Raw genomic sequence first — 27,842 nt, 5'->3', positions numbered from 1 at the left:
TTAATGATTTGTAATTGTATAATACCAAATGTGAAAATAAACGAATATATCGCAGCATTTGTCATGTCAAGTCACGTAGTGAATACAAGTATGACAAGTATATGAAGAATATATTTATTATGACGTCATATAGTATAATTTCAATACAATATACGTCATTATTATAACAATAGTCCATAATAATGAATACCTGTAACAGTCGACATACCTTGAATAGTTCTTAATCGACCAAACAAATATTGTTTTGTAATTTCAGATTTTCCAGTACATGAAGCTGTAAAACAAAGATCGGAGGTCAACATGGCACAAAGAGCAGTCTATATTGTGTATGCAATATCTATGATTTTTAACGCGGGCAAAGTTGTGGGTCAAACAACACCAGAGATCGACAGTCATATCATCACGCTGATGACAACTGATGGTGTCAGTATTACTACTAAAATGACAAGTCCGGATAATCTGCTACAGGAAGATTTATCAACTGGTTTTAGAACATCGCTGTCTCCGGCATCCACCATGTCACCACATGAACAGGATGTTGATAACAAACAGTTGAACATTGTTGGGTTTTTTCCTCTTAGTGGAAACGTTTGGCGCGCCACAGGAGTTTTACCAGCGTGTGAATTGGCCATTGAACATGTGAACGCAAATGATGACACACTGTCTGGTTACACACTACGTATGGATTATGGTGACACACAGGTGAGTTACACATTGCATATGGACTATGGGTTGCTGAGGTGAGTTACACATTGCATATGGACTATGGGTTGCTGAGGTGAGTTACACATTGCATATGGACTATGGGTTGCTGAGGTGAGTTACACATTGCATATGGACTATGGGTTGCTGAGGTGAGTTACACATTACATATGGACTATGGGTTGCTGAGGTGAGTTACACATTACATATGGACTATGGGTTGCTGAAGTGAATTACACATTGCATATGGACTATAGGTCAATGAGGTGAGTTTTACATTGCATATGGACTATGGGTTGCTGAGGTGAGTTACACATTACATATGTACTATGGGTTGCTGAGGTGAGTTACACATTGCATATGGACTATGGGTTGCTGAAGTGAGTCACACATTGCATATGGTCTATGGTTTATTGAGGTGAGTTACACATTGCATATGGACTATGGATTGCTCAGGTGATTGACACATTGCATAATATGGACTATGGGTTGCTGAGGTGAGTTACACATTGCATATGGACTATGGGTTGCTGAGGTGAGTTACACATTACATATGTATTATGGGTTGCTGAGGTGAGTTACACATTGCATATGGACTATGGGTTGCTGAAGTGAGTTACACATTGCATATGGACTATGGGTTGCTGAGGTGAGTGACACATTGCATATGGACTATGGGTTGCTGAGGTGAGTTAGATACTACGTGTTAAATGTTATAAATTGGTTTTGTTATATAAGCCATAAATACAGTGTACCAGTAGATGGATTGTAATATCAGTCATTGTGAACCGTTGAATGTTTATTTATTTTTATTGATAGTGTAACCCTGGATATGGAACAAAAGTTCTGTTTGAGTTCATTAACTCCAATATTACTTATGTGATGTTGCTTGGTGCGGGGTGTTCAGGAGTCGCACAACCAGTATCCATGGGAGCCAACCTATGGAATCTTGTCCAGGTAAATTATAAGTTATTATATACACTAGACTAGCGACAGTCATCAGGTCTAATGTGTTAGTATACTAATTCAAATCAGCAAACGGCTGCGGCATTTTTTGTAAACGCCTTTGCCAGCTTAATAATTGCCATTTGATGACATCATATAACCCATGTCTTTTTCACTAATACGAAAACCAAATGTTCACCATATAAGTATACGCTATAAATGTCATCATGTTTGGGGAAAATGACATTTATTCTGTCTTAGTAGTGTGAACTCATTACCATAACTCTCGCATATTTCAAAATGTCCTCCAATGATTTGACGGTGAAAATATAAAATCGTATAATTGTCAATTACGAGGTCTTAAATGCCTTTCTAGCAATGAAGTCGCGAATTAGATCATTCCAAGCATTGTTCAATCGTGCAAGCAACGATTGAACAATGCCATAGTAACAGTTAAGAGGCGGGATCACGACAAAGCAGTACGTTATTTGGCATATTAATGCCTCTCAAAAGCTGAGCAGTCCGTGACTGGAACATTGTAACTTTACATTGAGTCACCTGAGTTGGCCTGTTTCTATGGTAATTTGCAAGTCGGGCTGAAATTTTAATTGAGTAAGATTGACACAACGCTGAGTGGGAAGTAATTCGACGAAATAAAATAATTATTATTACGTATATACGTATAACGATCCTAGATTTGAATTAAAATCATCTATAATAATAAGATTTGTTGCATTGTATTCATGCACAATACATTTGCCATTCGTACGGTTGTCTCACGTAAATTCACACAAGGTCTCTTCTACCATTACTGAATTTCAACGCGTAATAAGTATGATGTAATATATGATCCCTAGAATGGTTAATTAGATACTCTAGACTTAACACTATGTTAGGAAAGTTACAAAGTGCGAGAATCTCGTTAATAGTCAACTGTGCTCCACGACAATTAAATGTAACTATTTGTGCAGACATTGTAAGTACATGTCGAACTTGGTTTTAAACTTTTTAAAGTTAACATTAAGCTATTTTTTGTACAAAACTTTGAATATCGTTGGTTGATGTCATTGGTGAAATAAATAAATTGGCAATAAACATCCTAAATGGTGGATTGTAATGATCACGTTCAATAGCATACATTTGAATTAGCAACCCGATTTTTGGTTTACGGTTCACGGTTATAAAACCATCACTATCTTTGACACGTGACCAAATTTAAATTTGCCATGAGCATAAGTTTCTGCATAAGTTACCAATGTGGAAAAATGTCGTGGAGTGGGTCACTTTACTCTTTTTTAATTTCTTGGCACAAATTCTGCACGTCTTGCAATAGTTCACGGCTTGGAGCCGACCGGTACATTCCACGATGTTTCATTTTCATCACTGCTCGTCTTAGGACTTTGTCTGTTTTTATAACTGCCGATATATCTACATGCGTTGTATTGGCTGGTTGTAACTATGATAAGTCATTCACAATAATTCAAGGGAGATCTTCGGAATCTGTCTCGTGGACCAACTACTAAACAAGGTTTTCTTAGATGATTCAACCAACCTCTTCGTTCGTAAAGTTATTAGTGCAAAACTTAACGATGACATCAGTCGTAAGGATGACGATTTTATTTACAATAAAGTACCGGATTTCATTAATTATTGCGTCACTGGCTATATTAGATAATATCTGCAAAGATTAATCATTTTTCTGATAACTACTTTCTCACCCAAAACGTTTTCTAACAACTTTGGCATAACAGAATATTATACCTGCCAAAGAAATGTTAAATGTTAAAGCTGGTCGTTCCCTACAAAACCCTATGTTTTATAGTTCAGACGAAAGAAGACAATGTCTGCATATATACCACGGGTTGTGACAAGGCGAATGACTAGGGAACTATATATCCCATAGACAAGAGAGACTGCGATGTTTCTGTGAAATTGTCGAAATTTGTGGTCTCCTTAATCTCAAGTTCAACTGGATATAATTTAGGATGGTTGTTTGAAAGTACATCATCATTATCTGAAATTAAATTATTTTTTATTTGCTAAAGGTGAATTGTTTATAAACAATTATTTTATCCAGTAAGCCCGGGGATTTTAATAAGACACTCGTAATAACAACAAACAAACATACACTATATTTCTGAAAGCCTTGTCTGTGGGAAGTATAACATACCTATTATGAGAATCAGATAGACAATTGATTGCATCACGATCTTTAAATACATACTTTGGTCACCTGATGCATGACTCAAGTCTATGGATTCGACTTCTGATAGCTTTCACCCACTCTGACAAAGTATGCAGCTCCACCTCCTCTCGTTTGGCACACTAGTATATTCTTCAACCGAGTCCATAATGATTTTAAAATTGTGACTCCAGTTGATTTATTGAGGTTCCCAAAACTGCAGTCCACATGATATCATCTTTCGAAGTGTGGAATAATGTTCAGATTTCAGTAATAACATAACCAGCTGGGGTAAAATGAAGAGGTCGGGCAGGCACAAGTAGTTTGATTTTCAAAAAATCTGTTATGCAGTGCTTGTTTATAGATGAAGAGTTTGTACATGTATATTTGTAAGACGAATGGGCAAAGACTGGTTATCAAAAAAGGTATTTTAGAGTTATCGACCTTCTTATGAAGTATATTGCTGACATTGATTTATTTAATTCATTTATTTGCAAAAAACAGATGCATGAAGTAACGATGTTCATTTGTCAACATCAGTTATCGAGCTGCTTTGAAAAGTAGTTGAAATGTCACCAATATTACCACTGGGGAGTTTGTAATCTTATTCTGTTCTGGGATCAAATTAAAAACAGCTAGTTGACAGTCATTTGAACTGCTTAGTATGTGTATATGTGTTTAGTATTTTATTTAATGCAGGTTATAGAAAAAAATATATGTAGGAAAAGCAATTATACATGGGAACTTGCAAATTATCACCATGCACACATATAGTCACGCGGAGATGGAACATATTACAATTAAAATAACCATATTCAGAAATTCAATTAATTTTTGTATTGCATATGCGGAATAGAACATTCATTAATATTGCATAATAACTCGGTGTTATCAATCAAAGGTTATTATATACCAAAATTAAAATATTGAAAAAAAACACACATTTTATTTAAATTCGTCAACATCCCAGAACAAAATTATATTTTTTTCCTTAATATTGATTCCCATTATGGTTTATAGTTTGCAGGTAACATAGCAACTGTGGCTTTCAATAAAGCATAAAAATGGCGCAGATAAAATGAACTTGTGTGGCAAATCAATAATAATTACGTTTCGTGTAATTTTTCCTAATCTCTGTCTTTTTCTATTTGATTCATGTGTGTGTCACAAAAATACGTTGTTCGTATTATATGTTACACGTGACATCAGTGATTTACGATCAGTCTCAAAAAAAGTTTATCACAGAACAGAGAATGACACACTGAATATATACATTGTAATGACATTTGCTTGAACACCAATCAAGACACAAGTCACAGAAATTGTATATTGGGGAAGGATATAGTGTCCAAATACAATAAATTACAATATATTTGTAATTCATTGCAAAATATAATTTTATAATGAATAAGTGATATCTCACAAATATTTTTTTTGCAGCAGTTAAATAGTTAAACAATCTACAACCGAATATTAAATAATTAAGAGGATTACGCTAAACATGCAAATTATAAGCATTGAATGTCCCTCATTGGTAAATGTAAACATGGTTTTTCATTATACCATTGGGATAAGATGGATGCATAGTAAACATATCTTGTCCATGGTCTAAATTAGCAACTCAAATCAGAAGTGTCAATTTATCAAACCAAGAATATAAGATTAGAGCGATTAATAAACCAACCAACACAATACGTTTTGAAATTCTCGCACAGAAAGATGATATCTTCTATTACTCGCAGATTATAGTTTAAATGTTTATGGCAGCAGACAATTGTCACGATTATTGACTTTTGATTGACCTTTAGGTGTTATTAGTTTGAGATTAACATTATTCACAATAATTTTAATTATAATCCGAATTCCGAATAGTTGCCCCGACAATCACGGCCAAGTGAATTTCTATCATTTCTGGAATCTATCATTTTGGGTTTTGTCGTAATTTCAATTGATGAATTTGGATGTGGTGATGATATCAAAAGTAACGAAGCGGCGAATCAACCGGCTATAATTTAAATTGTGATTACGTATCGCCAGTTTTAAAATTGAAATTACGCCAAAAACCAAATTGTTAAATTCCAGACAATATTAGAAATTCATTTGGTCGTCATTATTCACGACACATGCTACATCTTATATAACAATTGTGAGCCACAAACCACGGGAAGGTCTAGTATTTTATTCAGTCAGAATTTAGATGTAGTGTTAGTTGCACGACTGTGCTTATTTGAGTCCTGCCAGGAATCAGCTCGCAAAGGATGTAATACGTGTATTTTGCGCGTTGTACTATAATCGCATACATTCCTGTGCTCGCAATCAAACATTCTCAAACACACACTGCGTTCTGTGACGCTATAGGTTAGAACTACGTTCAAATGATGAACACAAAATTGAATCGCTTGAGTTGACTTCCCGTTAAATCGTCATCGCATATCAATGTACTGGTTATATCTTATAATTTCTTGGTATAATTTATTTATTCAAGCTCATATCAATTGATTACAATTTATATCTGGTGAGTTACAGGCCATGACGTCATAGATATCAACCAGTTTTGTTCTCTGGAGAAAAAAACGAATCGTACAGAAGTTGACAAAGCATTCAAAATTGAGCAATATTATAAAAGAAATGTAAAATACATATATTTTGAACACTTAAAAAAACGATGTTTCTGCAAATGTGTCATATCTTCCCAGGAATTGCTAATGGCCAAACCCCCAGTCAACCCTAATACAATTACTAAATACAGTTGTCATCACAATATATACGGATTGAAATATAAATAAATTGGAGTCAATTCAGATCGTGGTCGTTTCACAAACTGTGAAACATTTCCACTGAAACAAATCTCTGTGCTTGGGGGTTCAGATAATCACCAGTAATATTGTTGAGAAACACCAAAACCTTGGAATATTGGCGTATTTTGCCAACAATTCAAACTGCTTGCATAGAACAATCACATTGAAATTTTCCTATATCTCCGTACTGAACTGTCGTAATATATGTGATACATATGTCTGTAACATCGTCATACATTTGCCTATTGTCTTCGTTACTTGTTTAACAATTGTAGACACTTTAATTAGTCATATCCGTGCATTCAGCCAAACTCACTAAAGGTACATATTAAGATATCGTAATCTGTAATTGCAATGGTAACAAGTGTTCGCCATTCTGAATACACCGTGACTGAAAATAACAATTTTATATATTCGGATTGATTTATAATTTGTATTCATGGTCATTTACAACAGGTCAAACGTTCATTTTTTTCTGTGTGTTTTTTGCAGATGTCTTATTCAGCATCGAATCCAGCTTTATCGAACACAATTCGCTATCCATCGTTCTACCGAACGTACGCACCAGACTCTTTATATAACAACGCTCGTCTGGCCATGATAAAATATTACGGGTGGAGAAAAGTTGCCACACTCCACGAAAACCAAGAACTCTTTTCTTCGGTAAGTATCGGCTCATATCCATAATCACAGCTATGACAGGCCGTATTCTATTTTAACTGGTCCCTAAACAATTGATACCAGAATTTTAGATGCAGTGCTGGCTGCACACAATTGTTAATTTGTCGCCTTTTTGGGTAATCAGCTCCTGGATTATATTCGCAAAGCATGTAATACGTGCGTTTTGCAAGTTCGAATACGAAAACCCTCTCAGTTATGTTTACACAATCGAACATTTCTGCAACGCTATTTGTTAGAACTGCTTTCAAATGATGAGCACTGCTTTCTAACGTCCACAAAACGCATGAGTTTGCTTCTCTTCAGTGCATATCACCGTATATGGTTATGACAATTAAGATATTCTTATAATATACATACTTGGTATTTTATTGTAGCACATTTCAATTGTTAGTTACAATTCATATATAGTGATATCATGTTGATGTGGGTTACTTACTATATATGAGTAGCGTGTGTTGTTCATATTTTCCTGTCCTGCTTAAATTATTTTTTCTCTTTATTTTTTATCTCATCAGACAATAAACCACCTCAGCTCACTTCTGAGAGACAACGACATTGACATTCTAACGTCAGAAAGTTTTACAGTCGATGCATCTGAGCAAGTCAGAAACCTCAAGGTATGACAAACGTAATGCAACATTAAAGTTGTTTTAATCGTAAATCTGTTACGTAATACGATTACAGACTCCGTGGACTGAACACCATATAAGATTCGTTGAAAAGGATAGTTATGCAGGTGTTTTGAGTTGCAATTACGTGTATAATTATTTGTCTTTAGAATCTTGTGTGCAACGAAGTGAACGTAAACTCACCATTACATAGAAATAATATTAGCCAACTCGAAATATGCGTGGAATGCAAAGCTTGTGTCCAATCACCAATACCTACACTAATTCGTCTAGTCCAGAAATCAGGTGTACGATCAACTAGAACCATCGAGACATCCGCGAAAAAAATCACTCTAGCCAAGCTTACCGAATGACTGTGATGGCAGGTGACCTGTTTTTCTGTTCAAAATGATGTATAATGTACCCCGTGTGCATATCAATGCGAGAGATACTATACATAAATTAAACTGGTACGCAACGGTAGTTCGTGTTAGGAAACTGTAATCGTCTGTACAAAATCATTGACTATGTCGTAATTAAAAGAAACTTACACGAGACGAGAGCGTATGAGGTCGGCATTATTGTTATCTTGTATTATTGTTGTGGGGTAAGGAGTCTAATAAGTTAAATATTTCTTTTCCAGGAGAAAAATGCACGAATAATTTTTGGTAATTTTTATGAAGATATGGCCCGCCAAGTTTTCTGTGAAGTAAGTCATTTGTATCAAATTAGAATTATGGTAAATATTACCATCGGTCATGTCTGTTGCATCATCAGTAGCCAGTTTTTATCGGACTGAATTTTCAAATTGCCCGCTCATATTATAATTTTCTGTCAACGTGCTTGGGAACTAATTGCAGAATCGGGGGACAGCACAACTCAAGCTACACTTTGTGACACACAAATAATTTTACGTCCCCGACGTATTTCTCCCAACAGAAAAAAAATGAACACTAGGTAAATGACAACTCGCTTTGAACGAAATTTTGGCGGGCATTTGCATCGAAGGTCAAAGCGAATTAAACTAAGCCAAAAAGCGACATTGCATATAAAGCTAACATACATACCGTCACTTAACACGTACATTATCACTTTAAAGCTAACATACACACCGTCACTTAACACGTACATTATCACTTTAAAGCTAACATACATACCGTCACTTAACACGTACATTATCACTTTAAAGCTAACATACACACCGTCACTTAACACGTACATTATCACTTTAAAGCTAACATACATACCGTCACTTAACACGTACATTATCACTTTAAAGCTAACATACATACCGTCACTTAACACGTACATTATCACTTTAAAGCTAACATACATACCGTCACTTAACACGTACATTATCACTCTAAAGCTAACATACATACCGTCACTTAACACGTACATTATCACTTTAAAGCTAACATACATACCGTCACTTAACACGTACATTATCACTTTAAAGCTAACATACATACCGTCACTTAACACGTACATTATCACTTTAAAGCTAACATACACACCGTCACTTACCATGTACATTATCGCTTTAAAGCTAACATACATACCGTCACTTAACACGTACATTATCACTTTAAAGCTAACGTGCATACCGTCACTTAACACGTACATTATCACTTTAAAGCTAACGTACATACCGTCACTTAACACGTACATTATCACATTAAAGCTAACATACATACCGTCACTTAGCACGTACATTATCACTTTAAAGCTAACGTACATACCGTCACTTAACACGTACATTATCACTTTAAAGCTAACATACATACCGTCACTTAACACGTACATTATCACTTTAAAGCTAACATACATACCGTCACTTAACACGTACATTATCACTTTAAAGCTAACATACATACCGTCACTTAACACGTACATTATCACTTTAAAGCTAACATACATACCGTCACTTAACACGTACATTATCACTTTAAAGCTAACATACATACCGTCACTTAACACGTACATTATCACTTTAAAGCTAACATACATACCGTCACTTAACACGTACATTATCACTTTAAAGCTAACATACACACCGTCACTTAACACGTACATTATCACTTTAAAGCTAACATACATACCGTCACTTAACACGTACATTATCACTTTAAAGCTAACATACATACCGTCACTTAACACGTACATTATCACTTTAAAGCTAATGTACATACCGTCACTTAACACGTACATTATCACTTTAAAGCTAACATACATACCGTCACTTAACACGTACATTATCACTTTAAAGCTAACATACATACCGTCACTTAACACGTACATTATCACTTTAAAGCTAACATACATATAGTCACTTAACACGTACATTATCACTTTAAAGCTAACGTACATACCGTCACTTAACACGTACATTATCACTTTAAAGCTAACATACATACCGTCACTTAACACGTACATTATCACTTTAAAGCTAACATACATACCGTCACTTAACACGTACATTATCACTTTAAAGCTAACATACATACCGTCACTTAACACGTACATTATCACTTTAAAGCTAACATACATACCACCACATGACAGCTAACATACAATATTCAATATTCGTATGGTATAGCTGTAAACCAGAACGTTGAATTGAGTATACCATTCACACATCTGATTTCACTAACACCAATGTCAGAGAGTAAATAATATAACTCAGTTATGTGTATATTTCGTTGTTTACCATAAACTGTATTGGTGTGTGGTAGTGTGTTTTCTTGTCATGATTTCACTATCTGACATTTATATATAATTTAGGGTGAACAATGTAGGCTTGAATAGTTATGTGAGCATACCATTTTATATGCACGTTAAATTCTGTACTAGTTAGTTATGAGTATTCTAATTACCAGGTGTACAAACAAAATATGTATGGCAAACACTACGCATGGATTATACTTGGCTGGTATAGTCATGATTGGTGGAAGGTGGCTGATCCAAATATTGACTGCACTCCCGAACAGTTGTATACGGCTCTGGATGGTTACATAGCGACTGAAAACATAGACTTGAGTATTTATAGGGACAGGAAAACAGTGTCTGGATACGTAAGTACTGCTGTCTTCATCATCCAAACGTTGTGTCACTGACATATAGTAGTCTGCCACAGTTATTTTGGTCCCAGAAATACTTCCGGTGTCGACATAATTATGCAAATCAATCACGTGTTAAGACTTAGATCGTGAAAATAGAAAATATTAAACAGTTGCGATGTACTTCAGTAAATTTTATTATCTGCTACATTACTTGAAAGTCGTTAGCATATGTAGTGAAATGCAATGAATCGTACACAGCAGTCACATGTACGCGAGTTATGCATTTTACAACGTGATTGGTTGACGTGATTGGTTGACGTGATTGGTTGACGTGATTGGTTGATTTAGCGTATCTGCAACAACAATACATTCCGCCATGCAACGCTTTCTCGATTCCAATGATATGTGAAATGCTCCATGCTTGGAAGCAGTGGTAACACATATAAAGAGTTGTCACCAATTTACAATGAATGCTTTATCGAATTTTGCTTTATTTAGAAAAATATATTCGTATTGAACTATCAAGATTCCGCTTGATTCTACGTGGTCCCGTCCACCTATGGTGAACACTCAATCACAACTAAATCTACGGAAATACTTGAATACGTGGTAAATTTTTACTATTTGTAATCAATCTTGAAAAAACTGTAATTATAGCAGTTGGTATATGGAATATACCTTGTAAGTCAAACTCTAAAAACATATATCCGATAATATACTATTAAAAATGAATTTGAATACAATACAGTGGTAGTCATTTATTGGCATACTAGCACATTGCAGTATTCAAATGAAAGCAACTGATATTTAGTATACAAATCTAGGGTTTGACCCAAGAATAAGACTTTGCTATAATTCTTTTACTGTTTGTTTGTGTTGAATATGCACTCAATTCACGACGATATTAACTATGCGACTCACTCCCACGGTACTGATAACATTGTGTTATAAGATAAGGGGTTATCATAGTTAATTTTTATGTTCCTAGAAGGCCCATTCCGCTTATCATTGGGAAGTCAAGCGCTCAGTAAAAACTGAGCATTAAAAGGGGTAATTATAAAATGTTTATATGAATTCATGAAACTAGTTCGTTTCGTGATTACAGTTCTTTTTTTGTTCGATCGGAGATTTTCTCTGAGTACGGAAATTAGAAATTGTCAAAAAAATCCTGAAATGTACGCAACGATGTAACACAAGTCGCTTTTATGTTATCTTCACAGTGTACGTGACAAGGGTTGTTAGCCCAGAAGTTCCAAAGGCCGCGCTCGGAAGTTTTCTTTTATTCAAAATAAAAATATAAAGGGGATATACTCGAGCTCATGCATGGCTAGATCGACTTCCCGACTTTCTCATGTATATATGTTAATGAAAAAAATTACATCACTTTTTTAGATTGTTAATCAATGAGTTTTAAATTTGCAAAGTGTACCACAAGTGTAACATACTAAAAACATCCAGCACATCTCAAAAATAAAATGACGCAAACAAATTCAAAGAAGACGTTTAGGTCAAAATCAAATTTCAGAATATTCACAAGCAAAAGTGAGATAACAAAGAAAATTGAAAACTAATCAGTGCAAAGAAAGGGCACTGAAATCAATATGAACCGCAGCTGGTGAAGGTGTGTGCAACCGGGAGATAATAATGTGATCTACCTTGTGTCTTCCGCTGACAAGAAAGTACACATTGCGTTTAAGTTGGACTCCTGATTTGTTTGATTCACAAGTTTACGCAATATAAAACGAACATGATAATAACAATATTAGTAATCGATTTGAAATTAACCTCTGTTCAACGCTGTACATGGGCAATGCAACTGCTTGCTAAATCGTTCACTCAATATGTGTAAACTGACACAACCTCTAATACGTATTGAAGGGCTCTGTTGTCTCCTAGCAACATCCAGCAAATGATATGGTACTGATATATCATACTATATACATAATTATTTTATAAACGGCGATTTATGATTCATCAATGTGACCTCTTAGTGGCAAGCATATGGGTGTGATTTGCATAAACTGTTGTGATTTTTTCCATTTCAAATATGGGAGATGACGATACTTGTTATGTGTTTCGTCAAAATCGACGAGTATTGTTATCTCTTACGTTTGAGAACACAGGGACATTAGTTTTCAATCTTGCGAAATTTCACCCACCTACTGTGTGGTCACGTGACATATATGCAGTGAAATATCCCACGTTTTGACATTTAGAATGTAGTATTGTCCGTCACGTAATGTTTTTTTTCTCGTATTATTCAAGTTTTCCCGAACTGTATGCATACCATGTCTACTTATAAAATCTTATTCTGGTCACTGTATTGTTTATAGACCCCGAATGAGTTTCAGTTGTTATACGAAGATGTGTTGAAAGAAAGGAATATATACGATAGTGTCAATGCTGGCGCTTCATATTGCTACGATGCTGTGTGGAGTATAGCATTGACTCTCAACCAATCAATAGATATACTACAAAATGGTAAGATTAAACGTATCAAGGAATTACTGAATAATATGAACATATTATGACTACAAACGAGAAAAGATGTGCAACCCCAGGGAAGGGTCTCCAAATGAAATATGGTACGCAAGCTGAAGTAAAAAAAATAAACGTAAAACGTGTTATTTAGTCGTTTGACGCGTACACGCGTGTAGCGTGTTTAGGGTCGAATATTTTAGATGTAACATAGAATATAGCAATAAAGTGTGAAAAAAGGAATCTTATGAATTCATATTACGTCAACTTGGAATCAGTATGATTTTAGTATGTATATAGGGTTTCTATTTTAAATATCTGCGCTTGAAAAGGGGTATAATTTCACAAAAATAAGTATGTGTTTAGAGGATTTTTTGAAAAGCTATACTTTAGCATGGGTACTAGGTCTGACTTGGAATACCGCCCCTGGGTGTGTAACAATAAGGCTTGGAATACCGCCCCTGGATGTGTAACAATAAGGCTTGGAATACCGCCCCTGGGTGTGTAACAATAAGGCTTGGAATACCGCCCCTGGGTGTGTAACAATAAGGCTTTCACAACACAATATGTACTAACGTTATATCGATCGCATCAAGCATACTCTCATTCTCTTCAATGCCCGAAATGCCAACCAAACACATTTCCCACAATTAGGTTACTTTGCATTCCCTTAGAAGCATATACTCATGACATATAACATATAATTCATTCTATCCTTCCTATAGTAGAAAGTTTCCAGTGATATAATATAGCTTTTGTCTAACATAAATCAACAATATTTATATGTGCGTAATAAAATTACCAAAGAAGTGTATTTTATAATGTTCTACATCAGATGCGAACACCACAAATCGCCGGTTAGAAGACTTTCACTATGAAGATAACAGCATGAGAAAGGTCTTCATGGATGTGTTAGAAAATCTCAATTTTGAAGGAGTATCTGTGAGTATGATTTACAATATGCCAACACGTTTCTGTGCGTGTGTGGTGCCTGCTGTCTGTCTTATTTAGACGTTATAAACGGTACCGAGGTTATTTTGTATTTGCAGTGTATTTTTACCAGTGAGCCTTGCTAATTTCCCGAAAAACCAAATACCCGAGCGTACCGTTCATTACCTCACTATAATATGAGGGCATGTTGGGCATTCTAATACATTTTCTAATGATAAATTTTCTCCTCGTGTGGTGCACAATAGAGTTATCTTTTATAATATTAATGTTTTGATGTCGACGTTATTTATCTACTTTCAATTATAAAACATATGTTTTTGAAATCGATATTAATGATTATTGTTTAAAACTGCGATTCCATGCATGTTTGCCAACATATTTACTACATTGCTATGAAGACAAACTCACGTTGGTTCACTACGACAATGTAGAGGTCAATGCGCGGTGTTACAGTGTAGGTACCAGTCATCTAATTATCACCGGGTATTGATCAGAAATGTGAAAGTGAGCACTTAGAAAAAAGGGATGCCTATATAGCAATAGGATATGGGTGTACCACCAGCATTCACCTTCGAAGCTAAAAAACAAAATTGGATACCTTAGATACAGCTTAGAGCACGCCTTCTGTTTTCCTCATCAGAATGGTTATGTTCTATTGATTGTTTTCAGCTTATTATTTTTTTTCGCTGCTGTTTACCTTATTTCCTATTACATTGCCAGGGACCAGTGAGTTTTAACCCAAGTGGAGATAGAGAAGGCCTGGTAAATATTGAACAGTTACAAGGTAATGTCATCGACAAGCGAGATTTGAATATTAATTACATTACTCATGTGTAATATATAACATGAACATTCCTTCTAATTGATATAATCTATTATATTAAACCCAATATCCCATGTGTCTGTTTCGAAGCTTTTATTAAATAAATAATTAGATAAATCAGCCGATAAAGCAGTTGGAATCGTAAACTGTGTGCGCGTCTCAAGCTTCTTATTCCTTGAACACAGGCTTCTTATTCCTTGAACACGGATTGTCTAGAGTTCATCGACACCGATAAATGACTTTGTTGATTTCGTAGGATATAACAAGATTTAAAGTTACATTAATATTCTCCTTAACTTTGAATATTTACATTTCGAATTGCAGACAAACGCATGCAGTGCAGTTTTGGTAAAATTAAAAACTTTCAAATACTGTATTGCGATTAGAACATACTTAGGGGAAACTATCGGTATACAGTGGAACCATAAAAATTTATCATAAACACTTATTTGAAAAGAAATATTTTCAACAAATGAACCACGTTTTTACATTTTTCTAGATGACGTCACGATTTAAAATTGCGCACAGCGACTAGTTGATAACGAGCATGTGTAATTGGCATGGTACATGTGATGAATTATTATATGACCTATGATATATTATTTATATTTGACGGACGTAATATTTATAACAATAAAATGACCTAATTAACGTGCTGTGCTGAACGAGCATAAATATATATTTATAAATTCAAAATTGAAACTGAAACATAGTTTCAATTGGCCGAAGGAATAACATTGGAAGATTTCCATTAACGTCCAATGAACCCACTGATTGGCTGGATGGATTCAACTGCCATTGACATTTGAGAACATTTTTAAAAAATGAAGCGATTGTGGTCGTGATAATAATGTTATTTTATTTTAAATGTAATTGTTTGATATTTCCCCCAGATGGTAAAGAAGTAGTTGTTGGCGTATACTTTCCACAAGTAGAAAGTCTAGACGAACAGCTACGATGGGATATGGGTGACAAAGCAGTGCAGTGGAAAGGTGGGTTACTGCAGAGTCATTGGGTAACAATCCAGTGCAGTCCAGTGGAAAGGTGGGCTACTGTGGGGGCATTGAGTAACAGTGCAGTAGAAAGGTAGGTTACAGTGGGGTTATTAGGTAACAGTGCATAGGAAAGGTGGGCTACTGCGGAGACATTGGGAAACAATCCAGTGCAGTGAAGTAGAGTGGTAGGCTACTGTGGAGACATTGGGAAACAATCCAGTGCAGTGCATAGGAAAGGTGGGCTACTGCGGAGACATTGGGAAACAATCCAGTGCAGTGAAGTAGAAAGGTAGGCTACTGTGGAGACATTGGAAAACAGTGCAGTGCAGTGGTAAATTGGGTCACTATGGGACATTGGCTAGCAGTGCATATGAAAGGTAAGCTAATGTAGGGTCATTAGATAACAAAGCGGTGTAGTGGTAAGGTGGGCTACTATGGGGACATTGAGTAACAATACAGTGCGTTTAACTATACTAAATACTTGCTATTTTCTATCTGCTATCTGCTATTTCCATCTGTAAGCTGATATCATACACGTAGGAGATTACTTAACCCGTTGATAAGGGGCGCCAACGCATATGTTGTAATGTCGAATTCTGAAGATACGCGAAGCCCCTTCCCACAAACACAAACACAATATATTTGGCACTGACTATCCGGTGAGTTGTAATGAAGAAGAATGTCCTTTGGAAGAAAAATATTATGTCGTTTGTGTGTTTCTTTTTGAAACTAAACTTGTTGTCAGATACGAACGCTTTACATTAGCAAGAATATTGTGTTCCAAAACTTCAGTTGTGATTGCGATTTTGCGATAATTGTCAATTTCCCGTCACGTCGCCACTTTTACAGATTTAATATATCCCGAGTCATCATATCGCTTTAATACAGCTATAGTCTACGTTTGGTTCACCTCAAACCGCACGTCATATGTATGAGAAATCAACAAGGCTATGAATGACATGTGAGCATTATAATTTACAGGTGGTGAACCTCCAAAAGATGAAACTGACGTCATCATGGAATATCAACGTATACCTAAACTATACGTCACGATTTTCTCCTTATTGACTGGTGTTGGCGTGCTGCTGTCGGGTGGTTTGCTCGTTTTTACCATTGTTTACTGGAGAAGAACGTAAGTTGAATGTCTGTGGAGTAGAGAAGTAACGCCCGAATTAATGGAAATAATAGTAGAGCTATATACTGTAATACACTACAACAATAACTATTCCATATCTCTGAGGAAATAACCGACACTGTTTTTTTAAATCGTCATTTGATTAGACTAAACTGTGCTAACATTTAAAAATGAAATTTATTCTGATTTGTTATCAGTTAAAGTGTGTTTATTCTCCATCGAATCAAGGTGGAAATATGAAATTATGATTTGTCGTTTCTCAATCAATGTTGTTATATTTTACATGCATCCTTTAATCTCGGTATTTGAGAGTTGAAACATGTTCTTAATATAATATAATAATATAATATAATAACTTATACACTTTATATATCGTTGGATTAAATAATCATGGTACTCCATTTACGGGTTATTGTTAATTCTTCCTGTGTACAGATGTATCTATAAAGCGGCACCAGTGTTCCTCGTGGCGATGATTAGTGGCATTATACTTTTATACGTGTCTATAATACTGCTTGGATTGGATGCTAATATAGTTGGACAAAATCATCTTTCTCTTGTTTGCACAGTAAGTATATTCAGCTTGTACAGCCAATCATTTCCGGGTTTCTGGTAACAGGCATATTTTATTACAAGTGAACCAGCTCAATGCATTCGTATACTTTTGCACTTGTATTTTGTTTGTAACATTTGACGTATGAAGTAGTATGTGTCGTATACTAAATGCAACAACTACAGTATTTGCAAAGTATCGAGGTCGGTAATTGTTAGTAAACAACTGAATGCTGAGCATTTATGTAAGGGTATCAATAATACGTCCATACACTCACATGCGAAACTGGCGTCTCTGATGCGGTCTGCTTAATTATTCAAATTTCAGTAAAAAACGAGTCGAGATATTTGTTTGAAGAACAGTTATTTCTTAAGGTATAGAGTAGATAATATTTGGTAATCCTTGTCTTAACTGATCAAAATAATTCGACGTATTGAGCAATGACAATTTGTAAACGTGTAGGTAGACCACAGGAGCATGCACAATATCTATAAATTGGAATCAATAAAAGTTTACACAACAAAACATGTATTCACTCCATAAAAAGTCATGACATTTTCTTTCTAAATGTATACATGTTACACGAGATTATATTGTTCGAAAGCAAGATTCGAAACTGTGTTCAGGCATTCCAGATAAAAAAGGAAACTCAAACACCGTGACTACTGACTATAATTCGTAGTTCATTTTACTACATATGTTAAAGACATTTTAATAAGTTCAACTGACAATACAAATTTAACAAAATACCTGAATTTTTGCCTGGGCACATAATTAAGGTATTGCCAAAGACGCGTGGTTTACATGTAGGTTAATGTAGTATATATATAATACATAATAGAACTACATACTTAGAATATAAGTTGTATGGACGCTCCCCGTTTGTATCGGTGGATGTATCTCAGAGCGTTATTGGATTAATGAGCTAATGCCATGGCAACCTCATTTCAAACTTGTCTACTGGAAAACACTATGACAGTATATTCATATCAAGGTACAACGTCCATTCAATCTTTGTAGGGTTTCTTTTTGATACAATGATTTATGTTTTTAGACAGGTTCTCATTCAGTCGTACGAATTGTACTCAGCTTATACATATAACGTGCTTAAAAGTCCTTGATATTATGGTATCTACAAAACACACATTACATTATACAACTATTGCGAAACAAGAACATAAACAAATCTTAAGTGGTATGTTTTGTTTGGCAGATTCGAGCATGGACGTTATCTGTTGGTTTCACGTTGTCCTATGGAAGTATATTTTCAAAGGTTTACAGATGTCACAAGTTATTTACTACCAAGGTGAACCTATGGAAACCAGTAAGTACCTTACCTTATGCCACAGTTGTGTTACCACTAATCTAAGAGCAATGCACATATTTTAAAATGTAAATGAGTATTTTATTCAAACTTATTGTTTTATGTTCCACATTTGTCGGGAGACACTGCAAAATAAACACCAAGTCCGAGAATCCCAAATATTACAGAAAGGGGTGTAACTTCCGGGGAATTTTAATTACACTAATAAACAAGATCAAGTTCAGTGATAGATTCCAGATTTAACAGTAATTTGCATATCCTGTCTTGTGTAATCTAACTATCTGACGTTAGTGTATTTATAGTCTTATATTTTACTGAATAAAACAGTTATTGTATGGTCGTAGTCTTGTCTATGACACCTTATCACTGCCTCGTTGCATAGTTATTTCCGAGCTACAGAATCTCTTCTGCCCTACTCCCACAACATTGTCTGTCTACTAAGCTGTACTTGTTGTTCTTGTCAGTCTTGTATGTTGTGTTCGTGTGAATACTATTAGAATATCGTGAATGTGTTATTATGTCCCTTTTATGACTATAAGTTGTCAGTGTAATATTTCTGACAATTCTACGTTCAATTTCCCTCACAGCATCGATCCTTAGAAATGGACTATGGGTTCGTTGTGCGGTTTTGGATTAAACTACTAGTATGGTGTTATTCTTTTTACAGGGCCCACATACTGTGCCCATACTTAGATATCTGATGGTATTTCTAATTCTCGATCTGGTTACTTTAATTGTATGGAGTTGGAAGTTCCCAATGGAGCTGACCATTGACAGTCTCACCCCCCTAGTAAGTATCGATATCACACACACCACTTGTAGTGAAATAAACCTTGATCTGTTTAATGGTGGACAACGGCATGATGTCGTCAGCAACAATTATATTATTCCAGGTCAATTCAATATGATACTTTTTTAATAATAATAATTTATGTTATTCAAAATGGGAAACGTAGTGACCATAAAGAACGAGAATAAAAATTAATATTAATGCTGGCTGTGACGTATAGGAAATGATGCGTTAAGATACAGATGGAGCATCACACATTAGCTGTGTAATTTATCGTAAAAATTCTTGATTTGTTTAGATTGATGAAGATAAGAATGTGGAGGTAATCCCATTAATCGAGTATTGTACTAAAGGTAACTCCATGTATTTCATCGCTGCGTTAATGATTTTCCACGGACTGCAATTACTGCTAGGTAAGAACAATTGCAGATCAATGGTTATTGTGTTACTGATTGTGTGAAATGTTCACAGAGTTTCATTCATTCAAAGACAAAGACATCCCCGGAAAACACAATCTGATATATGATATTTACGTTTTATTGTGACTAGATTATTTGTATACATTTGTTCACACAAAATTCGACAATACATACACATTGGGTATATGAATAGTGAATTCTGAATATCTGTTCTCCACTTGTTTTATAATCTCGTTTTTGTTCATATTATATTGTGTTCTATTATGTTTTGCACTACAAATAACAATTTGACTTACAGGGTGCATAGGTCGATGATTTCGAAGTAGTCTTTTCTGTTACATGATAATGTCACCTTTGGTAGTGATTCTATTACAATTCATTTACACATTTAAAAGCTTAAATAAATATATTAGCTCATAACATGATACTTCCTACTTCATTGAGGAATCTTAACTTTCTAATTGTTTAATTCCACTATGTTTGGAGACAGAACTATAACTATAGTATTTGCTAATATCTAATATGTTCTAACAATAATATTTTTTACTGCTTTGAGAACAGGAAATGTTGATGATGACACATTTCCCTCATGTCGCCGCAGTTTGTTTTTTTTTTCGTTGGCTTGTAATTTTTACCTCAAAATTTTGTAATGTTTCCTCCTACTACAATAATCTCCATTGTGTTCCGAGATAGACAAGTACCAACTTCATAGTCACAGACAGACAAGATTAAACATAGCTAATCTCAATTATTCAGAGAATATATTCTGAGATAAACAACTCTAATTTCGCTGATCTCCAATATATGTATTATTCCCACAGGCGCATTTCTGTCATATGAAACACGTGATATAAAGATACGGACTCTCAATGATATATTTTTCAATGGCGTTGCTACCTACGTAATTGTTACACTCAGTATCATATGCGCCCCATTGTCTTTCATTATTTACAAGCCGGACGTGGCTTATCTAATCGTGGCATCACTTGTGTGGACCGCTTGTACTCTAACGCTTCTCTTCATCTACATACCAAAGGTAAGTCTGGTGTACAATGCGTTCTTAAACCATGTGGCTCTGTGTGTATAAAAAGGAAGACAGGCCGCCAGATTTCCATGTGCTGTACATCGTTTCATGGCGATTAATCTTCTCGACAATCAGAATGGGAGTACGGCATTTATAAGAATATATAAGAAATGCTATTGTGGTGTTAGTTTACAAGTTGTGTGACGTCCAGAAAGCAGCATCTTTAAAACATTCGTTATAAGTGCCCAAAATGACTGTCACTATTTATGCAAAATAAATAATGTTTGTTCTATGTGTGTAAGTATAATGATGTAAGTGATGTTCTGAACTGTTTGTCAAACTTTAGTAACAACCGTGGACAAATATATTATGTGCACAACATTCCTGTTTCACGACGCGGGTTTCAGAAACATTATCTTTTGCAACGGAATGAAATACCCTTATAACCCTAGCAATACTGTTACTCTGTTAGTTCACATGTATAGTTTTTCACTACATGTATTACAATTGACTATGAGCGAAATAAACCTACAAAAACTGTATTCAATAGATTCATTTACTTTCTCGTGTCTCGAACAAAGCTTGTCGATAATTCATAATAGTAAAGCGTAATATGTGAGAGATTAACACCCGCAGTTGAAATGATAACAGCTGTGTATCAACTAAACAACGAACCATGCCAAATTTATATTTCTCGTGGTACACCGAGACCAAAGAGCCGCGGTTTAACGATTTGAGACAGTTTCACTAAATGCTTTGAGTCATTTGAAAGAAGTGAAGGAATGTGGATGTAAAATCGAAAACATTGTATTTGAGGGGTGGGTGTTGAGTAGATTTCATTAATACCAATTGGCATAAGCCTTGCCAATGTAAACAGAAGTCGGTCTAAATGTGCGAGTTGAGCACAAATGCTGTCAGTCAGCCATTTTCACACCATGACATCGGTCTGAGAAATCCAATTAATGTTGAGCTGTGTTTAATACTTTTTATGACAAAAATGTAAAAGACACTCAAATGTGTTCATTCCCATTCATAATGATTCTACGTGTATATCTATACAACGTGTGTCTTTGTGTCATCCTATTACATCAGGTGGATGCACAGACTTTTTACTGTTCAAGTACTGGTAATTTACGTACTTATTGAATGAATACCGTCTAATCTGTTTCAGATCATTTATGTCTGGGGTACTTGCAAGGTACGTCGGAATTCTATAAGCAAAACAGATGAACAGCTATATGAGGAAGAAGTCGACGAAGAAACAAAATTACGTCATAAACTAGAGGAGGTAAGTACGCCATCCCTTAATATGGTAGGTGAAATGTTAATATAATAGTTGGTTATGAATAGACACGGCTATATGTCCATGTTCTAAATAGGGAGGTAGGCTATAATAGCAATACATAGTGATAATTTCGATTATCATCTGTTCATGTTACCAACAAATTAAAAGTATTTTTTTCCCAAGAAAACCAGGATTATGTTGAGGTGCATTTAAAGTCGGGCTTACTAATAATAATTTTTAATAATTTTATTAACACTTACACATTCCCCGGAGGGATTGGCAATGGTTACAAAAGTTTAAAAAGGAATAAAAGGTTACAAAACAGAAAATAGATAAGAAAAAAACAAAACAAAACAATCTAAGCTAATACATTACAGATAACATTACAGATTACTATATAGTGATACTACTTCACTAATATTTATATATTCATATACAGGAACGAGAATTAGAAATATACATTGTATGTTGAATATAATTATGTATGTACGAGATCAAGGCTGACACCTTTTGCATTTCATTCATGATACATATGTTTTCTGTGCAAGCATTTACAAATCGGTGTGACTAAAGAATCCAAACTAAACTGTTCTGTACAACATGTGGAGTATCAGGGGTAAATTCTTCTCTTCGGGGTTCTCCACACTTGTCAGAGGGGAATCTCGTCTCGTCTCTATATCGCGTCCCCTCGAGGTGCGGGATCGGGAAAGTCATATGATACATATGTTTTCTGTGCAAGCATTTACAAATCGGTGTGACTAAAGAATCCAAACTAAACTGTTCTGTACAACATGTGGAGTATCAGGGGTAAATTCTTCTCTTCGGGGTTCTCCACACTTGTCAGAGGGGAATCTCGTCTCGTCTCTATATCGCGTCCCCTCGAGGTGCGGGATCGGGAAAGTCACTTAACTTTACAGTCAAATAAAACACACACAACGAAATACGTTTCAACTCTCGTCTTAGTCGGTCTGTGGAGCACTCTATAAGACACAGCACCCTGGGGGAAAAGTCCCCAAGACTATCGCAAGGCTGACTCAAGACTCTCTTAGACTGCGTCAACACTCGCCCCAAGGCTCTCCAGGACTGCCTTTGTTCTGCTGTACTCCCCAAGACCAACTAAAACAACTTTATTCATTTTCAGAACTCTAACCAATTACAAAGCAGAAAAAAGACTCAATCATAAAGCCAATCAAACTAAGTACTGAATACGTCATATCTTTTGATTAATCATTCACTACATTAATAACTACGGATACCAACTGTCAGAAATAGTAGTCAGAATAGCGACGGCTATCTCGTAATTAGTTCCAAATCACTGAGCCAAGTTCCGTCCAAAACTTCAAATAGGCCTAAACGATGACAGACATAACACAGCAATTCGCTAATAATCAGCTAATTAAGTCGGTCAACAGATACGCGTAAACTAATTCATGACAGGAGAATGCAACTACAATTAATATCATGAATATAAGAGTAGCTATGATGCGCACATTAGTAGCTGTATCGCAGTGGATATAGTTATAACAATCATAGTAGCTATACAAACAATAGTATCATTCACATTCGCTATATAAAAGTATTCTAACACTCACGGTAGCAATAGGTTATAACTCATACAGTGGCAATAATATGGGGTTATTATGAGGATACCTCAAAGTACGCACGAAGACATAGTATATCGACCGACACGCAGTGGAGGTCGATGCGACAGCGGAATGTCTGAGTGCATACTTTGAGGTATCCTCATAATAACTTATTATTATACATCTTTTACTTCAAATGGTACATCACGGGAATGCCAAAATGCAAAATGTTTAAAACAGGATCAGCAAACTTCTTTGTGTGGAGTCCGGTCAAACCCTGGTGGCAGCCATGTTTGTTTGTTTTTATTGGTGTATATTACTTATACAAAATATTTGGAATCAGAAATAACAATAACAATTAGTATTATTAGTATTATTATTAGTATTATTATTAGTATTATTATTAGTAGTAGTAGTATTATTGTTATTATTATTATTATTAGAGGACGCTTACGCGCGTAATCATTCCATATTTGGAATTCGCATTTCTTAATATGGTAGGATGAAAATACCCCATAAAATACCGCAAAATTACGGCACGCTGTAACTTATGGCGTTACGGTGACAGATGTATAATAATAGTAGATTTGACACTATAGAAGAAGATATGTCACAACTACTGTGATTGTGATGAATCGATTATATTAATTATATTATAGGTTGACCAGGAAATTGATCTAGTCAAGAAGGAAATTGAACGTCGCAAGAAATTTGGTCGCTACGCAACAATGAGTGGATGTGGCATATGGTGCTTTGGTCGCCATTTTGGATGTACTTGTTGCGATAAAGGTAACTCGTACGAAGTGGACTGTGAACAGACAGATAAGGAATTGAGGGGATATTTCAACCCAGCACTAGATGTGTCTACAACCAACATTCCCGACGATGTACAGACAGATTCGGTGCCTTCAACATCACAAATAACCCTACCACTGACAGACAAATTGATACATGGAGAAGAGTCCACTAATGATGTCACCAAGACAAAAGACGATACATCAGAACATGCAAGAACTGTTGATAACTCAACAGAGAAGGCAGATATTTAAAGGGAGAAATTTTGGAATAGTAACTAAACATTTTTTTAATTTATTTATCAGTTTATGTACTTAATTGATACTTTTGAAAATAATGTTAGCTTTAGTTATATTCTTATGGAGTGAATTTCCTATGGGCATATAAGCCACTTATCGACTTATTTTAGCTATATTCACTAATTATCACTATTTATTCCTTTGTTTCCCTGTCACCTCATTTTAATTGTAAAGCAGTACGGTACATACGTGTATTATGCTAAACATTTTCTCTATAAATATATGTTTTGTCATAATCTTTTAACTCAAACAGAGTGATATATATATATTCTATATCAACAACAATAGCACCATGTTCTTATTCCATTTTCGGTAACGTGAGTCATCGTTCTGCCTGCACGTGTTCCTCTAAATCTATATTATAATTCATTCATATTCTATGTGTAATTGCTACAAATAATTGTACATAATCGTGAATCTTTTTTAGCTATTCTAGCTACAACAATATTGTAAATCAGAATAAGCGTTAGTCAAGGTGTAACGTCTGGAGACATAGTTCTTCTTCAATGTTGAAAACGTTGGAGTACAAACCCATATCATCAACCACGGCAGGTAGAGCCTCTAACAATTGAACGATTGAGATTCCCAATGGAGATTCTGAAAGAATACATACATTAGAATGATTATTATAATGCATTGAATTATTCATACATCTTTTGCATTTATGTAAATTACCACACGTTCAGCGTGATGCCATGACAATTGCTGAATCTTTCAATTTTAAAGGGTTTTGTTGTATCCGAAACACTCACTCGCTGTCGATTTACAGATATACACCGTTTTGATATTGCACTCTGGCTAAGTCGAATGAATTCATGCCTGACAATACATGTATTCTGCAATTAATGTATTTGTTTTTTAAGCTCTCAAGGTAGGTGTTATTGGCACTGATCCCACCACGTAAGTCATGGTTCAAACCTAGGTTACCCAATTTGTTCATCAGTTTGGGAAAACCTCTCATTCCCTTGTAAATTTCGACACTTAACCAAGCTATTTAGGTTCAGTAATGCATAAATATTAATTAATCATCATCATATAAAAAACAAGTGCATAAACTAAAAGTGTGGGTATGAGTATTACGCATAAAACTGTGAGGGTTCACTAATCTACATAGAGACAAAAGACCACGTCATGTGGTATAAATGCATTGATACATTACCCTCACCAATTGTCTTATATTTTAAATTCTACTGTTCAACTCATAGATGAAGTTGTTTTGTTTCCCATTCAAGTTCAAAATTTCTTTTTTAGGATTTTGTATACCTGATATCCCATTATAAATGGAAGAGCAAGTTGATTGGTACTCAGCTCATTAATAATCCAACAAATCATGAACGATGGCAGAACACAGTGAAGCGAAGTGCCTGAGTACAGATAACATTATGCTTTTCAATCTTGGCCTTCACACTTACTGCCGTATATGATCAAGGATATTACAAATGACGAAGTGAAATGATTCGATAATAACTTCTTCATTCTTCTGTTACGAGTTTCTCTTCTAAATAAATATTGTTATTTGTAGTTTACACACCAATCTTAATACTTTTACCCACACATCACCAGTGTCAATCTCATAATCTTTTCAATTATTAATAACATTTTTACCGACGTGAATGAAACGTACTTAGAAATAATTGTCAACCAATAGCATGCAAAACTCTCCATACCATGCATTATTAATAATTTATGAGTCTAAATATATTATCATGATTGAACCATGCTATGTTTGTGATATATATGACTTTACAAGAATAAAGTATACTAATATATAAATGAAATAATCTCAGTATTTATCTGTCTTGTGATACCATAAGAAACCTATACGGGAAATAGTTACGCAGTAGAATTGAATCATACCATCAACAAAAATAGACACACATCATTATAGGAAACTCTGTGTGATTTGGTAACATCGGCATGGTAATTACATTAATCAGTGACAGGTGTTCTGCATATAACACAAAGTGAAAATGTAACTTTAAATTGTTGACTACTAGCAGTAAATAGAAAGTGGGAAGCAACAAAAACGACGAGACCAGAACCAGAGGATCGTGAAACTGTTGGTCAAGTGAACTGTTCCTTCCCCAGTATAACCACAGTATCCTTTATCAGATAACTGGAACTTACCAGAACAACAGGGTCATGTGAATAATAATTAAGTTCAAAAATGTTAACTGTCACTTAGCCTGTCACGTAAACAGGAGTTAACCCGCGATCTAGACTGTCGAAATGCCTGCAGTATTTCTTTCAAACGCCTTCAAATTAGGCCCGAGGACTGTCAACAGTCTATCCAAGATATGCAATATTATTTTGGCGGCAAATATTCAGCAGTGACTGCCAACTTTGACTGCAGTGCTGTATAGCTGTTAAGCATATTGTATGCCCTTCCAAGAAACGCTTTCGGATTTGC

The 27,842-nt window shown here is 35.1% G+C and overlaps 1 protein-coding gene across 1 annotated transcript; it reads left to right on the top strand.

Annotated features, from left to right (window-relative positions):
* Nucleotides 1–300: 300 nt before the first annotated feature.
* LOC100375532 (gamma-aminobutyric acid type B receptor subunit 1-like) lies at nucleotides 301–27,213 on the top strand. Its single transcript, XM_002736645.2, has 18 exons — nucleotides 301–702; nucleotides 1,522–1,659; nucleotides 7,120–7,290; nucleotides 7,824–7,925; nucleotides 8,560–8,625; nucleotides 10,796–10,990; nucleotides 13,312–13,459; nucleotides 14,292–14,398; nucleotides 15,128–15,191; nucleotides 16,124–16,222; nucleotides 17,207–17,357; nucleotides 17,796–17,928; nucleotides 19,127–19,237; nucleotides 19,905–20,027; nucleotides 20,326–20,440; nucleotides 21,268–21,482; nucleotides 22,642–22,758; nucleotides 24,998–27,213. Exons 1-18 carry the CDS (start codon nucleotides 301–303, stop codon nucleotides 25,385–25,387), a joined length of 2,847 nt encoding a protein of 948 aa, XP_002736691.1. The 3' UTR covers nucleotides 25,388–27,213.
* The last annotated feature ends 629 nt before the right edge of the window (nucleotides 27,214–27,842 follow it).

The sequence above is a fragment of the Saccoglossus kowalevskii genome, chromosome 18, assembly GCF_978046115.1.
Source record: "Saccoglossus kowalevskii chromosome 18, keSacKowa6.1, whole genome shotgun sequence".
Classification (NCBI taxonomy): Eukaryota; Metazoa; Hemichordata; class Enteropneusta; family Harrimaniidae; genus Saccoglossus; species Saccoglossus kowalevskii.
The sequence above is the reverse complement of the archived record's forward strand: the minus strand, read 5'-3'. Positions and strand labels throughout refer to the sequence as shown.